Below are 22,763 nucleotides of genomic sequence, written 5' to 3' on the forward strand. Positions count from 1 at the left end.
GCTTTCACATTATTTCTGCAAGAATTGCTTTCTGTTTATTTGCATTTCTTTATTATGTCTTTGTTCAACTTGTTCTTTTTAATGTTATTGAGTCATTCTGTTTTAGGTGTTCATCTTATAGCATACAATTAGACTTTGTTTATTTAGACAGTCTGAGAGCTTTTCTGTATTTTAACCCATTTATATTTATTGTCACAACAGAAACATTTTTTCTTTATTTTGTCATTTTTATTACACAGTTTGAATGCTTTTGTGCTATTTCTTTTAAACGCATTTACTGTGTATGTTCTATTTGCTTTTTTTTCTATGAACTTTGCTTTTGGTTTCCTTCGAATTATTAAAAAATATAATTAGACACATGATTATTTACAGGAAGGCTTTCTGTTTACTTTTCCCTCTGCAAGATGAAGTGGCTAGCACGTTACTTTTGCAAACTTTCCTCTACCTCTTGAATAATTTTGTTTGTTGAGTCTCTCTGAAGGACCCTGCTATCTTAGTAAACTATTCTTCCAGAGTGGCCGTCATGCTGGAGCAACAGCTCTATGTTGTGACTGTCATCCCCAAGGCACTTCACCTAACTCCCAGGCAGCCACATGCTGTTTCACAACAGATCCTATCACCTAAGGAAGCTGCCTCTTTTCAGCCATCACCATGATCTCCAGTGGTCCCCATTGGTTCTCCACAGTTCTTTTGTTACAGCTGTTGGAGTTCCAGGCCCTGGTGAGAACACTAGTCTTTGAATCCAGTGACCTGGAGTGACCACGTAGGCCACAAAAAGATTTCACAGGGAGGTTTTCCTGTTGGTCTCATCGTCTACCTTGTATTCTATCCACTGACTTGAACTGAGGAGTAAAACACAGGAGAGGGAGGGTGCTTTTTAGAGGCTGTCAGGTGTTGGAGATGAAAACTGAAGACACTTTGAACAAGAGCAGTGGTTCTGATGTCTGGCTGGTTTTTTACCTCAAAAAAAATGCCTGCTTCCAGTGCTTCATCCTAATAGCAGAGATATATGACATGGGAACATTTGAGAAATGCTAATAAGGTAGAATAAAAAGGAAAATGGAGATGAGGGCTGAGGCAGAAGGAGAGGCCCACCCTGGTCTCCAGCTTGGGTGACTGAATGGGTCATAGTGCCACTTACCATATTCCATATTTCAGAAAGAATGGCCCGTTGGTCAATGAGGGAAAAGATTTGAGGAGGAAGCTGTGCGGAATCTGCTGCATTCACGTCATTGATGTGTTACCTAGGTAGAAACACGGATCTGTGAACTGGATACGTAAGATGGATGTGTGAGTGAAAGATCTAGGGTGCAGAGCTGGGCTTGGGAGTTATCAGTGCATTGGCAGCTGTTGAAGGGACAGCGTATGCAGTGAAAAGATGACTAACGGGAGCCCACGTTAGAAGGCAGATGGAGAAGGAGCAATGCCTACAGACCTATGGTAGAACAGGGCCAGATTCATGAGAAAAATCATAAGAATTAAGTGTTATCTGAGCCTAAATAGAAAAAAGACCCAGAAATGGAGAGTCCATGAACACTGACAGTTGTAGAAGAATGGTCAAGTTGTGACAATAATTCTAGTAAATATTTCTTGAGAATGTACCATGTGCCATACATTGTTTTAAGTGAGGTGTTAACTCCCTTAATCTAAAAAGTCACCCAATGAGGTAGACACTGTAATTAAAGATGCAGAAAATGAGGCACAGAGCAGTAACGTAACTTTCCCAAGACCACTAACTAGCAAGTGGCACAGCCAGGACTTGAACCTAGGTACTTGGAACCAGAGTTTAAGCACTGCACTATCATCCTTCTTAAAGTAAGATAAAGACTGAAAATATCTACGGGATTTAGCAATTAGAAGATTTTTAGTATCTTCTGTGTAAGCAGTTTTAGGGGAAGTGTGGAACATGGAATCCAGATCATATTAGGTTGAAATTTTGCAATGGAGAGTCAGGGAATGTTGGGAGTGAATGAAGATAAAACTACTGAGATTTGTAAGTGTTACTGAAACACAACTGGATGGTATTACAGAAAACCTACTGCTAAAGGGTAGTTTTTAAAGAATAGGAGAAGCTGTTGACATGTCAGAATTAGGGATGAAAGGGAGGATTTGAAGATATAGGATAGACAGAGAAAACCAAAAAGAATCCAAAAGCTGGAAAATATAGCAAGAGTCCGGGTCAAGAGCACTGGTGTTCCTTGCAAAGAAGAGGCAGGGAATGATGTGGTTGGATATCAAGTCAATGGGTAAAAAGTTAGAAGTCAGTCCCTCTCTTTCCCTCTTGCCTCTTGAAGATGTGGGTGTCTGCTGGGATTACATGGGTGCATGTTGAAAGGGCAGCAGTTGTGTAAGGTACAGGATTGCAGAAGGCAGTTGTGTTGTAGGCTTGGCAAAGCTGAAATAAAGGTGCAAAGGAATGGGTGCTTTAGGAGAGACTCGTATGGAGTCTGAGGAGCTCACATGGTAGCCTGGGCCTTCTGCATTAATAAGCCAAGGATTAGATAAGAAAAGCAGAGGTCCAGGCTACCACATGTGCCTGAGGAGCAGGTCAAGAGGAGTCAACTGGGAGAAGACTGGGTAGAGATTGTGCTGGAGTATGGGAAAGTGAAATTTCCAATTTCCAGAAGGTGAAAAATGAGGTGAAAGTAGGGCTAAAGTGGATTGGAGAAGGCCATTGGAACTAGAGAGGTCAAGGATGTTGGTCGTGCTACCCACACAGACATTGATATCTACTTGGTGAAGATACGGGTTGAGTGATGAGGGAAGCTAAATACATTACAAAATTTTTATGGAAATAGCAGTGTAGGTGGAAGTCAGTTGCCTTCTACTCCTGGATACCAAGAGGTAGATTGCCACGTATTTTTAAGAGTGGTGTTATAAATTCAAATGTAATACGTTCCTTGGCAATGTAGAATCAACTCATGGTAAACCCTCCTTGGCTTATGGTAACTTCCAAAGTAGGCATCTCTCTTATCCTTTATAAGAAAGTTGGGATATTAGAAAGTAGTTCTCTGTAGAAGGATGGTCAAGTTGTGGCTTGACCCTTGAAGCTGCAGTGAAAAAGATACAGATTGGGGTTTCCAAGACCTTAGTGTTTGGGTTGTTTTTCCTGCATCTAAGTGTTATTTCTGAAATTCATTAAAAATATTCCATGCAACTGGCTCTTCCTTTGCTAGCTACCAAAGTGTGGCCTTTTTGCCTTGTGTTGAAAATCCCAGTCAATTGCCAGGGTAGCGTGCTGTCTTAATAGAAGGTTTCTTGGGTAGCTTCTGATGGGAAGTTGAAATATAAAGGGCTGGGGGCCGGGCAGCTTCCTATGATGAATGCCTACAACCGTTTCTGTGAAATTGACTACCGCCCTGTGTGTTGCAGGTGATATTTGAATCCGTCTCATTGAAGGGTCATCCTGGCTACATTGCTGTGGACGAGGTCCGGGTCCTTGCTCATCCGTGCAGTAAGTATGTCCCTTCCTCCCAACACAGCCTTGATCCGTGCCAGACTGGGTAGCATAGAGCCTGCAATCCTCTCCGTTCATTCAGCTCACAAACATCTCTCTCTGTCTCTCTCTCTCTCTTTCTTTTAATCCTTCAGAAATGCTTACATACTCAATGCAATCAGTCCTGAATAAATCCATAATTTTACCGGCCTGTTCAACAGGCAGCACCTCCAGGAATTTGCAGAGAGTGGCAAAGCATCTTTATTTGAATCTCTCTCCATTATTAAGGGAGTCTAAAGTCCTGATTGTTTATTAGTGGGATTCAGACCACTGAAGTGGAAGAATTAGAGGGCTTTGGATAGAATCTCGTGCAATTGTCTTTAAAAAAATAAAGAACACCACCAAAACACTGAGCAAATTAGCACACTGTTCACTTACAGAGAAAAGTACCCTGAAGCTATTAATTCTTTTAAAATAATTTTAAATATACTCATCAGCTCCGTGTAGGCATAAAGGGAGATTTCTCATAGTGGTTAGTACTTATGGTACAGCGTCAAGAGTCCTCAAAGGCGTGCCACTCCTTCATACCCATCCACTTCTTTGCCATATTTAGTCTCAGACATTGGAATGTTTTTCAGCAGGGAGATGTGGTTTCTGGGTTTGCTAAATCTCGGAGGCCGTAAGTCCTGAGTACAGGTAGTTGAGATGACATCATACCCAGTGACATTTGGTTGGGGGGACTGAAATAAAACTGATTTGCATGGAGATTATGACAGCCCCTGGGAGGGGTAGCTGGGATGCCAGGCCCACGAGTTTGTTAGTGTTCTACAGATTGGAGATTCCCAGTAGTTTCTCGGCAGCCATCCAGTTCTAGGTAATCCCCTGTGGGCTCTCTCCACTCCTCCCATATGGCCATGTGTCATGCTTTGGGCTGTGGTGCAGTTTGCTGCTGCCTCCAGAGACATCATGGGTCCTCCTCTCCTTATGTGCTTCTCAATCCTCCCATTTAGGGACTATTCTGATTTCAGCCTCATCCATGTTGCTTTAATTGACATGACTTTCCATTTCTGCTGCAATGAATTTGTCAGACCCTCAGATGTAACTTCCCTCCCTCTGCCTGGCACTAGAATGCCATTGTCTGACTCACTGTCTTAGAGCCCCTTCTCTGAAGGAATTTGGAACACATTACAAGTTCTGAACGTTATTTTGAGAAACTCTGTTTGGGTCCTGTGCAGGACAGATCCTCTTTCCCAAGAAGCAACTGGTATCTTAGGAATGCTGATATGCTACTGGGCTCTTCGTTGCACTGGCTGAGAGTCCCTACCCTCTGGGTTACTTCCTGAGTCTTTTAGAATTTCTCAGATGGGTCTGTCATTCATTCATGCCTGAGGAAATGTTTCTGTTGACCCAGACTTCGTGTGAAGAGGATCCCAGAAATCCCCCCAGCTATGCAGGGTTTATGTAGTAGATAGGCATATGAATCTCCTTCCCCAGGGTGAAATACTCGCCACCCTGGACTCATGGGAGTCAGCATCAGCTGCTCATTGGAGAATGATCTTTGGTCTAAGACTGGGCAACTGTGTTGGGAGATGTCAACGCTACCTGTGGTCCATTTAATTGCATGCGCTCAACCTTGCACCACCTCCAGTTTCAAGGTAGTCTCTCTGAAACATGCCTTCTGTCTTCCTCATTCCCTGCCTACATCCCATCCACTCAGAGCATGCTTGCCTCTGCCACATCTACCTGTGTTCCTGCTTCTTACCTTGTGCTGGATGCTTGGACTTTGTCTTTCTAGTGGGTGACAGCTGGCTTTTCCCAGAGGAAAATAGCATGAGTCTTGCTACCTGGATCCCAGAACTTTGTGCTCTAATGGGAGTTTTCACTTCCATCCTGATGCCCAACCTTGACACCTGTCAAACCGTAACTACCTGTCAAGCCGTAACTACCTTCAAGCCCAAAGTGGTAAAAGCTCTGCCTTACCTCCAAGCACTGACCATGGTTTGCTGTCACAAGCATATGCACCATTATCTTTGATAAATATCCATGGGAGAGGGTTCTCTGGAGGGCACTGGAATGACTGTCCACCCCCCAAAGTCTCATGAGTCCTCTTGAAATTCTCCTTTCACTGGGGCTGCTCCTGAAGTTAGAATTCTCCTGACAACCTCACCCTCCTCCTGCAGAGGGGTGTGGGTTGCATGGTTATGAAGTTGCTGAGAGCCAGTTACCCAGCAAATGGACCATGGGATATAACTCAGAAAGGCATGATCCTGGCTTTATGTCCACATAATGTGCTTCTGTTGGGTTCAATCTCAGTGTTGAGGCAGCTTAAGCATAAACTTCCCAGAAACCACTATGTGAAGACCCCATAGGAGTGGCTGGAATTGGAAAAAATTCACTTCACTATATGGACAAATACTGGCAGTATATATAATGCCTGAGGTATATCCACAGCTCATGAATCATGTGGAGTTGAGTAGGGCCTAGCAAAGTTCCTTTCCTAAGGACCAGTGCTCAGTCCATACCTAGCCCAGGTTTTTATTCTTTCTTTCAGCAAGCGCGTATGTCAGCTATGTGTTAAGAACTTTCCTAGGCACGGTGATACTTAAGTGACTAAGAAAGGTTAGGTCCTTGTACTCATGGTGTTTGATTAGCAGGAGAGGCAATGGAAAGAAAGTCACTAAATCAGTAATATTAAGTAACCCAAAATTTCAGATAGTGAAAAGTCCTGTGGATATAATAAGTGTGGGTATCTGGGATATGGGAGGGCTTCTTGGATATAGTGGTCAGAGGAGATATCTTTGAAAATGTGACCTGAGCTGGGACTCAAATCACAGGAAGGAGTTCACAGTCTAGTGATTTGCGGGAGGGGTGCTTCAGACAGAGGTGACAGCGATTGCAGAGGTCTTGCACAGGGAGTTGGCTTGATGCTGCCAGCATGTCCTGAGCATACGGAGCACAGGAGAAAGTGGTTAGGGCAAATGTTGGGCAGGAAAGCCTGGACCTTGGGCATCATGGTGAGTAGTTTAAATGTTTGTCTAAGTGCAGGGAGGCTCTGCTGCAGGAAGTGCTGCTGGAGAAGGGTCACTTGGGCTGCTCTGTGTTGAAGGACCATAAAGAAGATGTCAGGAAACCTAAGAGGAAGAAAGTTCTGGAGCCATGCAAGAGGCGGTGGTGGCCTGCACCAGGGTGGTTGAGAGACATCCATTCATCATCCAACAAGTATTTATTGAGCATGAGCTCCATGTCAGGCACCATTCTGGGTTTGTGGGAGTGAGAAAGACAGATTTGACTGTCTGTCTTCATGGACTTCTGTTGAAGTGAAGGAGGCTGAAACAAAACAAAGTAATTATATGATTATATTATTATAATCTATATATTATATAATTATTATATAAGTATGATATAGAATATCGAATGATATAGAAGTATGTATTATATAAATGTAAGTTATAATATATAAATATATAATAATATAATTATATAATTTACATTTATATATAATATATACATTTATAATTATATAATATGATTATATAATTATATGCACAGACGGTGTGTTAGTTTGCTAAAGCTGCCATAACAAAACCCCTCAGACTGGATGGCTTAAGCAACTTAAATGTATTTTATTTTCTCACAGTTCTGGAGGCTGGCAGTCCAAAATTAAGGTGTTGGCAGCACTAGTTTCTCCTGAGGCTCTTTCTTTGCTTGCAAGTGGCTATCTTCTTGCTAAGGCCTCACATGGTCATTCGTCTGTACTCACAGTCCCTTGGTGTCTCTCTGTGCATTCACATGTCCTTCTCTGTTGAGAATACTGGTCAGATTGGATTGGATTAGGGCTTTCCTAAAGGGCTTATTTTAATTTCATCACATCTTCAAAGGCCCTGCTGCTCAATATATTTGAGACACTGGGGGTTAGGGTCATATATCAAAAGATAAATCTGGGGGAGGCACAGTTCAGACCATGACAAATGATAAGCAGGGCAATGAAGAAACATAGAGCATAGAGGTGGCCAGAGGTGCACAGATTAGAGACCCATTTATGAGGCAGAGCCAACTGGTCTTATCTGATGAATTGGATTAGGAGTCAGGCTTCAGACATGGCGCACTCACAGATTTCTAGCTTAAGCAAGGTGGTGCGAGCCGGGGAAGAACTGAGCAGGCTGCCTTGTGAGGAGCCAGCTATGGGCCCCAGGGGCTGCTTTCAGGGATTACCTGTTATGCAACTGGATAGTAGCTTCTGAACTCCCCTTTAGACTAATGGTGCTTTTCCCCAACCTCCAGTCTTAGAATTTATGACTTCGCTCATAGATGGTTAAAAATTTAACTATATTGAAATATATGCATTCAATTCAAAAAAGCCTGTGGACATAAAGTCTTTTTAATTCTCCCCTTCTGTCCTCTAAAACATATTTTCTATTAACATATGGTCAGAGTTTATCAATAAGTGATTCCACTAAATATTCCAAAAGTTCCAGGGAGCGAGTGACTGATTTGCAATTGTATCTTCCATTGATTGGCACTGAAATTAGAACTGTAGATAATCGCCTCCAAGCTCCCAAAACAGTAAGCAAAAGACAGGCGTAATACTCAAAGGAAATTATTTTCTCTTACAAGTGGAAACCTCTCATCTATATTTTATAGCCCATTTAACATTTTTGTGTTATTCTAAAAGTATTCTAGCCTTAGTTACCCTCTGCTGCTGTTTCTCAGTGTTAGCCATTAGCAGGGCCAAGGCAGTTATAACTGTGTGCCATAAATGTCAGTATGATTTTTCCAGTCTGTTTCAAAGTTTCTAGCTTCTAAGTTGACTTTTCTTTCCCCCTCACAATCTTGTGGGGCCATATCCCTGAGCCCACAGAGTGTCTGCGGCATGTTTCTAATGTGTGTACTGGGCTTTCTCCACAATTGTGTGGCTTCCTACTGAGCACTGGCAGGTTTAAAGAGCAAGATAAAGGGCACAATAATATGTCTTCAGATGCTGCACTGACATCTGCAGGAGTCTAAATGTCACCAACGTCAAGGCGTTTTTGCCCCAAATGCACAGCCAGTCTTCTGTTAAGCCCATTCAGTGGCACCCAATCTGGGCAGAATTGGGTCTTAGTGCGGAGTGAGTAGGAAATGCTTAGAACCACGAGCTGATGGCTGACCTGGGTACAAAGGTCAACTGTGTTTGGCTGAAGGTGAGTGAGTTGAAGCTCGTGGAGTACAAGTTCTCTCCCAGAGCAGCAGATGCTGGGGGAAGGCGACAGTTGGGAGAGCCTGTGGCTGATGGGCAGGCTGTGTGAGGGCATGGAAGAAGGAGGGTCAGAGAGGCCAGGAACACAGGGAAGAGGACCAAACAGGTCCTCCACATAAGCACAATCCCCAGAGAGCACTGCCTGTCATGAGCCAAGGATGACCCAGAGCCCCAAGGAGCAGAGACAAGGGTCTTGAGCAAGAAGAGAGTGGTCTAGATCAGCTCCTGTGCTGGGAACTGCAATTGGGGCCGGCCTTCATGTGATGCCCACAGCATACTGCATGGAGTGGTGGGGGCGTTCCTGCACGTATGGGGCTGGATCGGGTGAGACTGGCTAGTGGAAATTGTTGCAGTTGACTTATATAGGAGCTACATATCAGAGACCGCAGATTGATAGAGCCTGCCTGCCCACATGTTTTTTTTTTGTTTTTGTTTTTGTTTTTTGTTTTTTTTTTAGTTTATTTATTATTATTATACTGTAAGTTGTAGGGTACATGTGCATAACGTGCAGGTTTGTTACATATGTATACTTGTGCCTTGTTGGTGTGCTGCACCCATCAACTCGTCATTTACATCAGGTATAACTCCCAATGCAATCCCTCCCCCCTCCCCCCTCCCCGTGATAGGCCCCGGTGTGTGATGTTCCCCTTCCGGAGGTCCAAGTGATCTCATTGTTCAGTTCCCACCTATGAGTGAGAACATGCGGTGTTTGGTTTTCTGTTCTTGTGATAGTTTGCTAAGAATGATGGTTTCCAGCTGCATCCATGTCCCTACAAAGGACACAAACTCATCCTTTTTTATGGCTGCATAGTATTCCATGGTGTATATGTGCCACATTTTCTTAATCCAATCTGTCACTGATGGACATTTGGGTTGATTCCAAGTCTTTGCTATTGTGAATAGTGCTGCAATAAACATACGTGTGCATGTGTCTTTATAGCAGCATAATTTATAATCCTTTGGGTATATACCCAGTAATGGGATGGCTGGGTCATATGGTACATCTAGTTCTAGATCCTTGAGGAATCGCCATACTGTTTTCCATAATGGTTGAACTAGTTTACAATTGTGTTTTAATAACATGTTGAGTTTAGAGTGAGAGACTTCATGTAAAGTCTGGATTTCTTACTGGCCTTGAGAAATCAGATGTTTGACACCCCTATACAAGCATGCATGCCTGGCCTACCTCTGCTGAATTTAAGTAGGAACTGCCCCCTTTCAGTGGGACGCAGAGTCTCTCTCCATTTCCCTCCAGTCCTCACCACTCCTATTGTCTCCCCAGTGCTAAGGCTACTGGTGGATGCCGGTTGTTATTGTGCTTGCAACATTGCTTTTCTTATATAAAGAAATGTTTATTTTTCTCAAGTCTCTATCCAAAGTGGGAAAATAAAAGGTGGAGCAAGGAAGTGGTATTTTTGTTCTGTTTTACAGCTGAACAACTTTATCAATTTACATAACTGGCTCTTGTAGGTGCATGCGTTCATAATCTCTGCGATAAATCGCCAGTATTTGCCCAGAATATTCACACTAGGAGGCATTAAACATCTAAACTCTCTACCACTGAACCTAGAAGGGAGGGAAGAAGAGGAATTGAAGATGAAAGAATCAAGGTGAAAGGTCTGTTGCTAAGAAGGAGGAAGTGGAGAGGAGTCAGAGGCATGCCGGGGACATTGATCCAGAGAAGATTCATTGCTAATTGTACATATCCCAGAGGTTAAACCATTTTCTCGAAGGGTAAGGGAAGAGTGTTTCTTTGTAAAACCAAACACAGAGTTTCCCAGCATTGGAGCTAAGAGTCTGCACTCCCTTCCCACCTGGGGTGGATGTGTTCACTCCCCCTTTAAACCTGTGGTATGAACAGACTTACAAGGTTCACTATATTTCCACTTCAAGAATGGACTTGAACTGATAGTTCCAAAAATAACTTTATAAAATGATACAGGAGAGCCAAAAGGAAACAATTTCAGACAATCGAAGCAGCATGGCATTTGTCAAGTTGACTAGATGCAGGAATTTTCAACTCTGAAAAGCCCATAGAAGTGGTTTTCCCTGGGCCTTGGGTCCTTGACACCAGCCAGCCATGGTGGTTCAAAGGTAGCCTGAGGGATCTCTGAGCTGCTGTTATTAGTTTAAAAACCTGAGCAAAAGTACATTGGGGAAATGGGGATACTGCCCACTTCCTGGATTTTTCTGGGGGTTTCCGTGAGATATGACGTGTCAAGTTCTTCAAACAGTGTCAGAGTCATCCTAAGTGATACATGAACTCTTCACTGAGCCAGGCCACTTCTCAAGCGCCAATTCCACCCTGCCCAGTGCTCTCCCAAGAAGTCTGCCTAATTGTTCCAAGATTCTTGGCTTTTGCTGAGCTTTATAGGTGCTGACACAGATAGGTAGACCAAATAGTTCAAATCAAGGAAAAATAGCAAGGAAAGGGGTCACTTTTAATAAAATATTTGGGAGCATGGAAAGAAACCTGAACCAGCAGCACAGCCCTGACTGGGAGCCCCTTCTGCAGACCCTGGAGTCTATCTGGAGACACCATCCTCATTCCCAGTGCCCAGGAGGCAAGGGAGCATAGCTGCTTGTTAAATGCTGAGTCTGGGGCTAAAGTGGACCTGGATTCAATTCTGTTTCTGTCTTTCACTAGTGCTGTGTAGCTTTTTCAGCACATTAAACTTGCTGAGCCTTGATTTCTGCCTAACGGGGAAATCATGATAGTGTCTGCTTTATAGGAACGTCATGAAGTTAAGTTAGATAGAGCATGCAAAGCATTTATCATAGTACCTGGCATTGTAGGAGCTCTCAGTAAATGACGTTATTGTTACTATTTGTCTCTGTGTATTTGACTCCCTCTAGAAAGATGGCCAAAGCCTCCTGTTAAACCTCCTTGATCCTCTCCTAACTCTCCATTTGTTTCCATTCTGGGGGTGGTCCCAGTTCATCACTGATTTCATTGATGGCATAGAGATTCTTCATTGTGCCTCAGTGAGGAAACCAATCCTTCTAGATACAAGTTATCAGCCAATGGAGAGCTGTTACTTATGTTATTATTTGTAGAGTGCAGGTAGGTGAGAACCCTTCTCCACAAAAAAGGAAAGAGATGGACCTAGGTTACTCAATATAAAATGTAGACTTAATACGAAGAGTGTCTGCTTGTACACACTCTGATTTTCATTTGAAAGACCTTTTCCCTGTTGTGTCCAGTCCCTAGAATCAATGCTCCCTCTCATGCTCAGAAATCACCATCACAGAGTAAGACTCTGGGGTCTTGTGACATTGGGCACATTTCTAGAGTTCTCTGTGCCTCAGTTCATTCACTGTGAAATAGAGAAAATAACACTACTGACTGCATTGGGTTAGGTGAGTTACTGCAGAGAGACACTTCATGTGGTACTTACCACATAGCAAGCACTAAGAATGACAGCTACTAGTGCTTTCCTTCTCTTTTCCTCCCTCTTCCACTCTTTGTCTTCCTCATCAGCATCGTCACCCAGGCCAAGCGTACAGGTATCAGGCCCAAAGGTGATTCGCTACAGCTTTCTTTTTTTTGCTTCTTGAGGTTACAGGGAAGCATCACCTATCATGAATATCTACACTCCTCCTGCCCCCCAATTTTTCTTCTAACTTTCGGTGTCGTAGTTTCACCTTTTGTGCAATGCCAGCCCCAGAAGAATGATCAGTTTGGGTGTATTCTAGGCATGTTTGTGCCAATTTCACAGAGCAACATTGCTAGTAATAGGACACAGAGATCTAAATTCACATCCTGATTCCCTCACCCTCTGGATGTGTGTCTGTGCCAAATGATGATGTAAACCCTCAGAGCCTTGACTTTCTGATCTGTGAAATGGTGATACTGTCCCCTTCATGGATTTTTGTGAGGTTTCAGTGAGATACTGTGTGTAAAGTTCGAACAGTGCCAGACTCATAATAAGTGATCAATGAACTCTTTGCTGAGCTGGGCCACTTCTCCAGTCCCAATTCCACCCTGCCCGGTGCCCATCCTGAGCTGCCATCCACCAACAGGGAAGTGGTGCAGGCTGCTGAATCTCATTCTTATGTGTTCTTTGGTTTCTCTCTTAGGAAAAGCACCTCATTTTCTGCGACTGCAAAACGTGGAGGTGAATGTGGGGCAGAATGCCACATTTCAGTGCATTGCTGGTGGGAAGTGGTCTCAGCATGACAAGCTTTGGCTCCAGGTAAGCGTGACAGAAGCCTCTGCTCAGACTTGTTAGGATGAGAAAGGGAAAAGAAGGAATGGAAGGAAGCAGCTCTATGGCAACACAAGTGTATTGAACAAAGACCTGCGGAGGGGGACACCAGCTAGCACTGGAGCCAGCCCCTGCTTACAAACTGGGGTAATTATAGGTCCAGGTGGGAGAGGTCTGGGCTTGTGAGATGGGGTGGGTGGTGTGGTCAGCTGCTGATAAGCAAGGAGTTTCCTGGGGGTCAGGTGGTCAAGTCTGGGACTTGTCTGGCAGGATGTGTCTCATGGCCCGAGCCCCAGTAGAATTTTCTGCTCTAACCAGCATTTGCAAAATGGCAGAGGTTTACAAAATGGGGCAGCTTGGGCTAACAATGCTGGCTTCTCCCTTGATAAGGGAAGGAAGTGTGTGCTGTGGTGAAGGGTTTGCTGTGTAAGGGGAAGGGATATTTTTAAAGTACTTCTGTTCCTTTGATGGTGCCCTGCATCTATGATCTTGTTAAATCTTAACTGCAATTCTGCAAGGCGGGCGTTGGTATAACCATTTCATACATGCAGAAACCGAGACCACAACCTCAAAGTTCTATAACTGGAATTTGTAACTGTGACCTTTTCCAACTACCCTCTAACAAACTTTGTCTTTTAATTGTAGATTACTAGGGCTAAGGCAAATGGAATATCTTAGGTTCTGAATATGTGGTTATCATGTAATCTTAACTGGAAGGTTCTTGGATATCCAGTGATTGACTAGTACATCTGGATAAAATTAGAGAGTTGCTCTTTATGGGAATTTTTCACTAAAATGAGCAATCTGTCTGTTCTTTGGTTAAATAAGTCCATTAGTAAAGTCCATCAGGGAAGTGTTTTAAGCTTGAATTTGCCTTCCTGTTATTTCTGCTAATTCATGCTACTTTCCAAGAAAGATGAGAAAGTATCTCTTTGAGTGGGGGTTAGAGACAGAGGGCGACACACAGAACTAAAACATAACTTGTTAGAACATTAGCATACTTGTATTAATACCAACACAAATAGCAAGTTTTTGGAGCAGCGCAGAAGTGGGAGCTGTGCTGTTTGGTGCAGGAACCACTAACTACATGTGGCTGTGGTTATTTAACATTAAAAAAATTATTTCTATACAAAAATTAGCTAGTCGTGGTGGCGAGTGCCTGTAATCCCAGCTACTTGGGAGGCTGAGGCAGGAGAATCACTTGAACCTGGGAGGTGGAGGTTGCAATGAGCTGAGATCGCACCAGTGCACTCCAGCATGGGCAACAGAGCAAAACTCCTTCTCAAAAAAAAAAAAAAAAAAATTCTAAATAGCTTTATTGAGTTATAACTGAGATGTGATGTTTAAAGTATACAGTTTTAATATGTTTATGTGTGAAAGTATTACCACAATCAAGATATTGAATGTACGCATGACATCCAAAATTCCGTTCCCATGTATAATCACTTCCTTCTGACCTCCCCACTCCCATCTGTCACAGGCAACCACCAATCTGCTTGCTGACAATACGTATTAGCTTGCATGTTCTAGAATTTCATATAAATGGAAGCATGCAGTGTGTATCTTCTTTCCTACAACATACTTATGTTGTTGTGTGTAACAATTTATTATTTTTTGCTAAGAAATATTTCATAGAATGGATGTGCTACTATTTGTTTAGCCATCTACCTGTTGATGGATACCTGTTGGGTTGTTGGCAGTTTCTGGCTGTTACAAAGAAGTTGCTGTGAGCATGCATGTGTGAGTCTTCGTACGGACATGTTCTTTCTTTTCTCTTGGGTACGAAAGTGAATTAGAAGTGGAATGGCAGGGTCATCTGGTAGATATATGTTTAACTTTAAAGAACAACGAGCTGTTTGAAAAAATGGTTGTACCATTTTACGTTCCTACCAGCAGTCTCTGAAAGTTCTAGTTGCTCCATATCCTCACCAGCACTCAGTATGGTCAGTCTTTTTAATTTTAGCATTTGAATAGGTGTGTAATGGGAGCACATTGTAGTTTTAATTTACATTTCTTTGAGGACTGATGATACCAAACATATTTTCATGTATTGTTTTGCCTAGCTGTCTCTCCACACACTTTGCTGGAAGTTCATGTTGTCACTTCTCTTCTTGAATTTAAGCCATTTCCTGCAGTTAGAAAATCCTTGGGCGTAAAGAGCCCATCTAGGGGCCAACAGTTCATCCTTGCCACTTAGCAGCACTGCAGGGTGAAATACCTGTTCTTTCTGCTTCCCAAGGTTGCTTGCAGACCACAGGAGAGCGCAAGAAGCCTCCACATGTCACGTCAGTATTCGGTAGTGTTATTTACTCTTTTCATAACAATTAGTGTTCAGATGTATTAGGCTGCCAAGAAGCTGTGTGATTTCAATGGCATTGCCTCAGGTGGGTCATGAGAATGAGGCAGGACCATCACAATATTTTCAACAACTTTGTTTGGGTTTTCCAATTATTTTCTGATTGTTATTGTGGCAGTTCTGAGTTGCATGCCCTGAACCTTGGGTCTGTCAGTGGGAGGATGTTAAAGGAGATCATAATTGAATATTTGAAGAAAACAGATGGAAACACATGACATGGAGCTCTTCCACATCTTATCTTCTTGTCAGTGTAAACCAAATCTTATTTCACAAAACGTCTTCCAGGTGGCTTTCAATGGGACATAAAACATGACAAGATATCATAAATTAAAAGTGAGGCAACACCAGATAGAAGGAAAACATACACAGAGCTGGTAATAATGCAAAAACCGCATTTCTGCACACCTGTTACTAACTGGCGGGTCACACACACAGCCTGCAGCTTTGTAACCACTAGTGGAATAAAGGAAACTCGTCAGATACACAGTTCACAATGGCTGTGAGATTAAAAAAAAGCAATTGCTCAGGAAAATTCTACCTGTTGTTCACACAGAAGCCAGACAGGAATTGTTCCCAGGAGTCCCTGTAAAGAAAACACTGTATGATGCAATGAACAGTTTTCCCCACCACAGTCTTACTGAGGTCACACAAGTGAGTTTCACAGGCCTGTTTCTTATGATGGCTGTGAGAAAGCAGTCTGGGGAGGAGAAGGCGGAGAGAGGGATGAAGTGGACAAGAAGATATGGCAGAATCCGCTGCTGTCTGCCAATCTGTCTCCATCCTGGGGCACTTGAAACGTACCTGGGAAGTGAATAGATTCAATAACGATTTTTCCAAGGAAATTTCCCTAAATATTGTCTCTCTCATCTACATTTCAGAAAATATGGGGAGGTACACAGTTTATGTTGTGCTCTCTGACAAATACCTATGTGGCTAGGTAAGTCCAGGCTTATGTGCAGTAGGGTAATTGGAAGTAGATTGTATTAGTCAGGGTTCTCCAGGGAAGCTCTGTGTGTGTGTGTGTGTGTGTGTGTGTGTGTGTGTGTGTGTGTATAATTTTATATATTTTCATATGTAATAGTATGTTATATATTATATAACATGATTATATATAATTATGTTATCCTATATTATATATAATAATATATAACATAATATATAATATATAAAATATATAATTGTATGTAATGAATATATTTATAGATTTAAAAAATATATATGTAAAAATATATATTTATGTATAATCTTTATATAGCACTTATTAAAGAAAATATTTATACATTTTATAAAATATAAAATATATTATAAAATATATTAAGGAAAATATTTATATAAGTATATATTAATATATATTTGTGTATATATAGTATTTTTTAATGAGTGTTTCCTTATAGATGGAAACAATTCCATCCATAGTAAGTCTTTTCCTTCCATATATAATAAGTCCTTCCTACGTGGAAGGAAAGGACTTAGTACAAGGAATTGACTCATGTGACTGTGGAAAGTGAGAAGTCTCATGATCTCCCATCTGCGAGCTGGAGATCCAGGAATGGCAGTGGTGCAATTCCAGTCCAAGTTCAGGAGAAGACCATTATTCCAACTCAGGCAACCAGGGAGGAAGCAAAAGGGGCAAACTCTTCTTCCCCTGCTTTTCTGTTCTATTCTTCCAGAGGTTGGATGGTGTCCATCCATGCTGGGGAGGGCCATGTACTTTACTGAGTCCACTGATTCAAATGCTCATCTCATCCAGACACCCTCACAGACACACCCAGACATAATGTTTAATTTGGGTACTCTGTTAGAGTCAAGTTGACTCATAAAATTAACCATTGCATAGGTTAACATCTTTCTACAAAAAGAAGGCATCTATCAAGACACCTGCCACCCCAGGGATGATCGCAGCCACCATCCAAGACAGGCCAAGGCAGTGGCCAGTTTCTCATGAGATGTTTCTTCAGATGTGTCCCAGTGCTGGAGGACTGGCTAGCACTCTCGCCATTGTTCTGCCTCCTATAATAAGGCTGGGGTGACTTAGCCTGAGAATTTCCAAAGCAAATGAAACAGGCACACCATGGCCAAAAGAGTCTCTAGAAGACAGCTACAGCAGGTCTACTGTTTAGCAATGCTACTTCCTGCTGTAGCTTCTGAGATATGCTGAGGAGTTTCGCTAAGTTACTGAAAGTGGTAACTTTTCAAATCAGCCAGTTGTAATTTAGGGAAATGAAGATGTTGTTTCCAGGATGGCAGGTATGGCAGTGGCCCTTCTTTCTGACAATGATTAGAAAGCAGTCAGTGGACTCATAGTTTGAGATAAATCCCTGTTGCCTGTGTCATGGAATGCTGGCCTTCCTTTCTGTAGAGTGGGACTTTATAGCTTGCTTTTCTTTACGTGGTTTTGGATCAGAAATTAACACGTTAAAAGGAGGACCAGCCAATGCCTTTGTTTTGCACCCCTCTGGAAGCTTTATATGTCTTTGGAAGACCCCATCTGTTGGTGCTGGCTTTTGTGGAATTATAGTTCAAGTTCTACATGAGAATCAATAGACAGGACCGATGCAGAAATGCAAACACGTGAGCCTAGAACAATGGTAGTGAATCAGGGAAAAGGATGATAGAAGGATAGTAAAAAATTATAAGCAAGTTTTTCTTGTCCTAGGATCATGTCTCCTTGAGGTGAAGTGTATGATGACATGGTCTGTGGTGGAAGGGGCTCAGTCATAACTTGCTTATTCCTTATGTGATACATTGGCCTGAGGAATCTGGACGTGTAACTTTGCAAGCAGTTTTTCAAGCAAGGAGATGGTGTGCATTCTAAGGGGAATAGCCACTAAGCAAAGTAGTCTACAGTTTTGTGGAGTCCTTTAAAAAATGAAATTCAGGGTACAACTAGGTGGGACTATACCAACATAATTATAAGTGTAGCACAGTGGAAATGTAAATGGGTACCTCTTTTCTGCAAGATAATTAGGCAGTTGATATCTAAAGCCTTAAATGTGCGTATTTTTCCAAAGAGTAAATTTACTTATGGAAATTTACCTAAGGAAATATCCAGAGATGGGGACAAAAATGTATCTGCAAGTGTGTTCAATAGGACAAAAGGCTAGAAAGAACCTACATTTTCAGCAAAAGAGATTAAGTAAATAAGGGAATGGTGTCATTAAATATCAGATTATACAGGTATATTTAATAACATTTTCATAACAGGTAAGTGAAAAGGATGAGTTATAGAGTCACATAATATTAATATATTAAGCTTTATGAAAAATAAATATATACATGCTCATATACATAATGTATATAAATATATATAATCTGTATATACTTACGTATATACATACACACTCCTATAACTGCATGAAACACATATTAAGACACTTAATTGATTGTAATAATAGATTATGATGCTTTTTATTTTCAGCGCCATTCTTTTCCGTTTTATCCAAATAATCAAAAATGCATACACTAAACCAACATAAACAAAATGCTACTAAAAAAAAGAAAGGTGGTCACTTTTTCCCAGTTACAGAATATTCCTAGTAAGAAGCCATGTACCCTAGAACATAAAGTATAATAAAAAAAATAAAAATAAAAAATATAAAAAAAGAAGCCTTTGCTGGATTTGGCATAGCTAATTCCAACAGTGAGGACACAGGTTTTTCCCACACCCCCATCATCACCATCAGACACTACTCATCCAGAAGGATGTTTAGAGACAGGAGTGTGTCCTCCTGCCTTTATCAAGGAGCATGGTGGATGGGGCTCCTTCTTTGAATTCCTCAGGGACTCCAGAGCAGAGTCTGTCAGCCCTACCATGGAGCTGACTTTCAGGCTTCCCTACAAAGGATTCGCTCCACGACTTGTTTATATGACAAATAACATTGAAAGACTCTCAGAAATGAAGCCATGTGTCCAAACGCCCTGTGCAGATCTCTGTAGGGACAGTGTATGTTTTCAGGCAAGTTGCATGCACTGGACTAGGAGCAGATCTGAATCTGGCGGGAGAAGGTTCCTGCCTGCGCTCTGAGCCTGTAGGCTCATAGCAGCAGCCGCACCAGGGTTGATGAGCTGAGGAGGCTCCTCAGTCTTTACTGCAGCTGGTTCGCCCAGTAAACTTGTTTCCTCATTCCTGCAGGGCTGCTGCTGGCCTCTGAGGCTGTGAGTGTTTGGGAGACCAGCTCCTCCTCCAACCTGCCTGCCTCTGAACCTTCTGTGTGGGATTTCTGTTGACAATCTAGTGGTCGCGCTGCAACTAAGCATTGATGATAATGTAATGATACTATGCATAACAGCTGATGTTTATTAAGTGCTTACACATTGGATGTATTTAATTCTCATAATCAGTCTTTCAGGTAGGTGTGATTGTATTCCCATTTATAGATGAGGAGACTGAGCCTTAGATGGGTAGATGATATCCTCGGAATTACACAGGCAGTGAGCAGCAACAGCATGATGTGAACGAACATAGATCCTTTTTTTTAGTCCTGGGCTCATTCTTCCTTGCCTACCTCATGGCCCTGTTACCTTGGGTTACACTCCAGCCTTTCCTTCTATACAGGAAGCTTTCTATTTAAAAACAGATTTCTTTATTTAGCATATATTTACACACCTACGCTGAACTAGATACTTAAGTATGTTTTAATTTCTCAAATCTACATGAGATCAATGAAATAAAAATGCCCTTGGAATTATTTTTGAATTGCCTCCCCACCCCCCGGTTGCCTTCTTAATTCTCTTATCCCCTTCTTAGCCACATTCTTTAAATGTGATGTCTACACGTGAATGAGGCTTTCTTCAGTGCCCACCTCTTCCAAGGAGTGGCCCTTGTAAATGTCCCCAGTGCTTTCCTCATTGCTATAGCCAAGGGGTGCGTCTCAGGCCTTATACTTTTCAGATTTGATGATGCTGACTGCTCTCTCCACAAAAATCTTACTGCCCACTTGAAACCGTCTATCAATAACTATGAAGGGCCTAAGATTTTACCTTATTTGGAGGCTCCCAAGGTAAACTGCCACAGTTGCATAGATGCTGACAGAAGACATGAGACTTCTGGGTCAGAGACAAAGAACTTTATTATTCACTACACAGCAAGCAGCAAAAGTTTGATGTTCTCATTAGTTTCCTTTGTCCCCCACCAAGCCCTGTGGGACTGACGCCAGGTCCCTCCTGACTCTTTGCAGGAGTTCTAAACCCAGAAATCAACCCAAAATGAGCAGTCAGCCATGTACATAGTGTTTCAGCACAGCTAATCAAAAATGATTTATGTCTACTTCTATTTCTTCTGACTTTTAATAAAGAATAATCAAAAGCTATTCTTTAGAGGCTGCCAAAAAGGTACAAATGTGATCTTAAGAGAATCAGTGGGCTAGATTTTAGCAAGTTTCCAAATGTCATGCTGTCGCAGCAGTGTGACTAGAAGTGAAAAGAATATTCATTACAAGTGAATTGTGGGAATTTCACCTAAATATTTTCTGGCCAGGAAATTCCTGGAGCAATTGGAACAAATTTCAGCTGGAAATGCTGGGCCTAATTTTATTTTATTTTTATATTTTTATCTTTATCTTATTTTTTTTATTTGGATGCCAGAAGTTCAAACCAGCACATAGAAGGCTTCCAGAATCCTGCATTAGAATATCTCCTGTAAACCAGGCATAGTATCTGTTGTGCAAAATCAGAAATCATTTCCTTTTATTAAAGACACTACTGTTTCCACTTCTGCCAGTTACAAGTCAATTTCAAGGCTTCCTGCTCTTTCTGAAATAATGACAGCCATTTTTGTAGTCTTGTCTTACCTCTTTGTGAAGGAAATAATGTCATGACAGCAAAGGAGAGTGGATGGGGAATTGCAAAATGGCAAGGCCATTACAGAAACCTTGATAGATAATCAGGTGGTAGGGAAATAGCACTCTCCGTGGCATCAGGTGCAACTCTTGACTTCCTCTCTAGGTGGTTCCTGAAAATAGAGGGGTCTTGCCTTGCCTGGGGGTGGAAGGATGCGCTTGTGCTAGGGACAGAACATTAAAGTGTAGCTATTACAGCCCCTGTTCTTCCAAGGAGTGTGTGCTCTCAAACCAAGCTGACTTATCCACACAAAACAAAGTAAGCCAAGGGAAGTTGGGATTTGAGTTGTTTTTAAAGAGCAAGGCAAGCAGATGACAAAGGGGAAAGAAAAAGAGAGATTTCAAAGGCAACTGTTGCCATAATCAGAGAAACATGAACGTAAAATGGGATTAAGCAGAACCACCGATTAGGCTGTAAAATGACTTTGTTCAATTTAGAACATGTATCCCTCCTGTATGGATGAATTGGGAAAAAAAAGGGGTTCACCTTCTGGGCAGATGCACCTCCATGGATATGTAGCTTGATATGCAGATAGAACCCTTGGGCAAGGCACAAAGGTGACCTCCCTCCAAAGGGGCCCAGTAAGGACTCGTGGCTGTCAGCACTCCTGGCTCTGCCAGTGGAGTATAGGTTGGATTTGGGGGCCACACCTCTCGCCTCTTAGCTGGGCACCATTGATGCAGTGACCAGTTGCTCATCCTCGGGGCATGGTCTTAGATTTAAGGAATTTTTCCATTCATGTGTTATGTGATATTGTTTGGCCCCTTTAAGGGACTTAAGAGGACATTCGCTTTTAAGTCCTTGAGACCCAGGGCAAAGTCAGCAGAATTAGCATCACCAGGGAACCAATTAGAAATGCTAATTATCCAGCCTCACCCCAGACCTCCTAAATTACCCTCTAGGTGATTCTGATGCACATTAAAATTTAGGAACTACTGTTCTAGACTGAAAGAGTGGGGATAAGGAAACCTCACCCCAACCTAATAGTATACCATGTATGCCATAACTTAATAACATGTAGAATCTGATAGCCAAGAATGTAGGAAGATACTGTGTTCCTTCTTACATATATATTTCTGACTTAAGGTCTTCCAAGATTTCCAGAAAGCTAGGCATCTGGGCTTCTATCACAGAATTTCCCAAACTGTTTTCTATGAAGCAGTCATTTTCGGCAAGATAGCATTAGATATTCTTTGAACAAACAAAGTAAGTTTCTGGAACACTGCACTCTCTACCCTACTTTCACAGAGTTGCTAAGTGTAACTGTGTACTGTTAAGTACTAGATGGCAGATGGGTGATGTGATTAATGTCTCAGTGTCTGGTATCAGATCACCTGGGTCCAATCCTAACTCAGCCCCTCAGCAAAGTGATACTAGGTTTTGTTCCTCCTAGTAAAGTTCATGGACCAGCAGCATCCGCAAGACCTGAAGCATTCTAGTCCCCATTATAGGCCTTCTGAATCAAGATGTGCATTTTTAACAAGATCCCCAGGTGGTTTGTATGTTGTAGTTTGAGAAGTACTACTAAAAGCCTTATTGCTTGACCACTCTCTACCTCAGTTTCCTTATTCGTTAAATAGGAATTACTAGTAGGACTTATCTCACACTTTATCAGACATCAGAATCCCCAGGAAGGTTTGTTAAAACAAAAATGTTCTGTCCGCATTCCCAAAGTTCCTGATTCATTAG

The 22,763-nt window shown here is 42.1% G+C and overlaps 1 protein-coding gene across 2 annotated transcripts in view; it reads left to right on the plus strand.

Annotated features, from left to right (window-relative positions):
• The window catches only part of PTPRT (protein tyrosine phosphatase, receptor type T), a 1,113,081-nt gene that overhangs the window by 412,424 nt on the left and 677,894 nt on the right, over positions 1-22,763 (plus strand). For both annotated transcript variants that reach the window (XM_025399269.1, XM_025399270.1), the window contains exons 4-5: positions 3,373-3,454; positions 12,753-12,868. In XM_025399269.1, coding sequence (XP_025255054.1) covers positions 3,373-3,454; positions 12,753-12,868 — 198 coding nt within the window. The remainder of the gene's footprint in view (positions 1-3,372; positions 3,455-12,752; positions 12,869-22,763) is intronic.

This window comes from Theropithecus gelada, chromosome 10 (genome assembly GCF_003255815.1).
Source record: "Theropithecus gelada isolate Dixy chromosome 10, Tgel_1.0, whole genome shotgun sequence".
Classification (NCBI taxonomy): domain Eukaryota; kingdom Metazoa; phylum Chordata; class Mammalia; order Primates; family Cercopithecidae; genus Theropithecus; species Theropithecus gelada.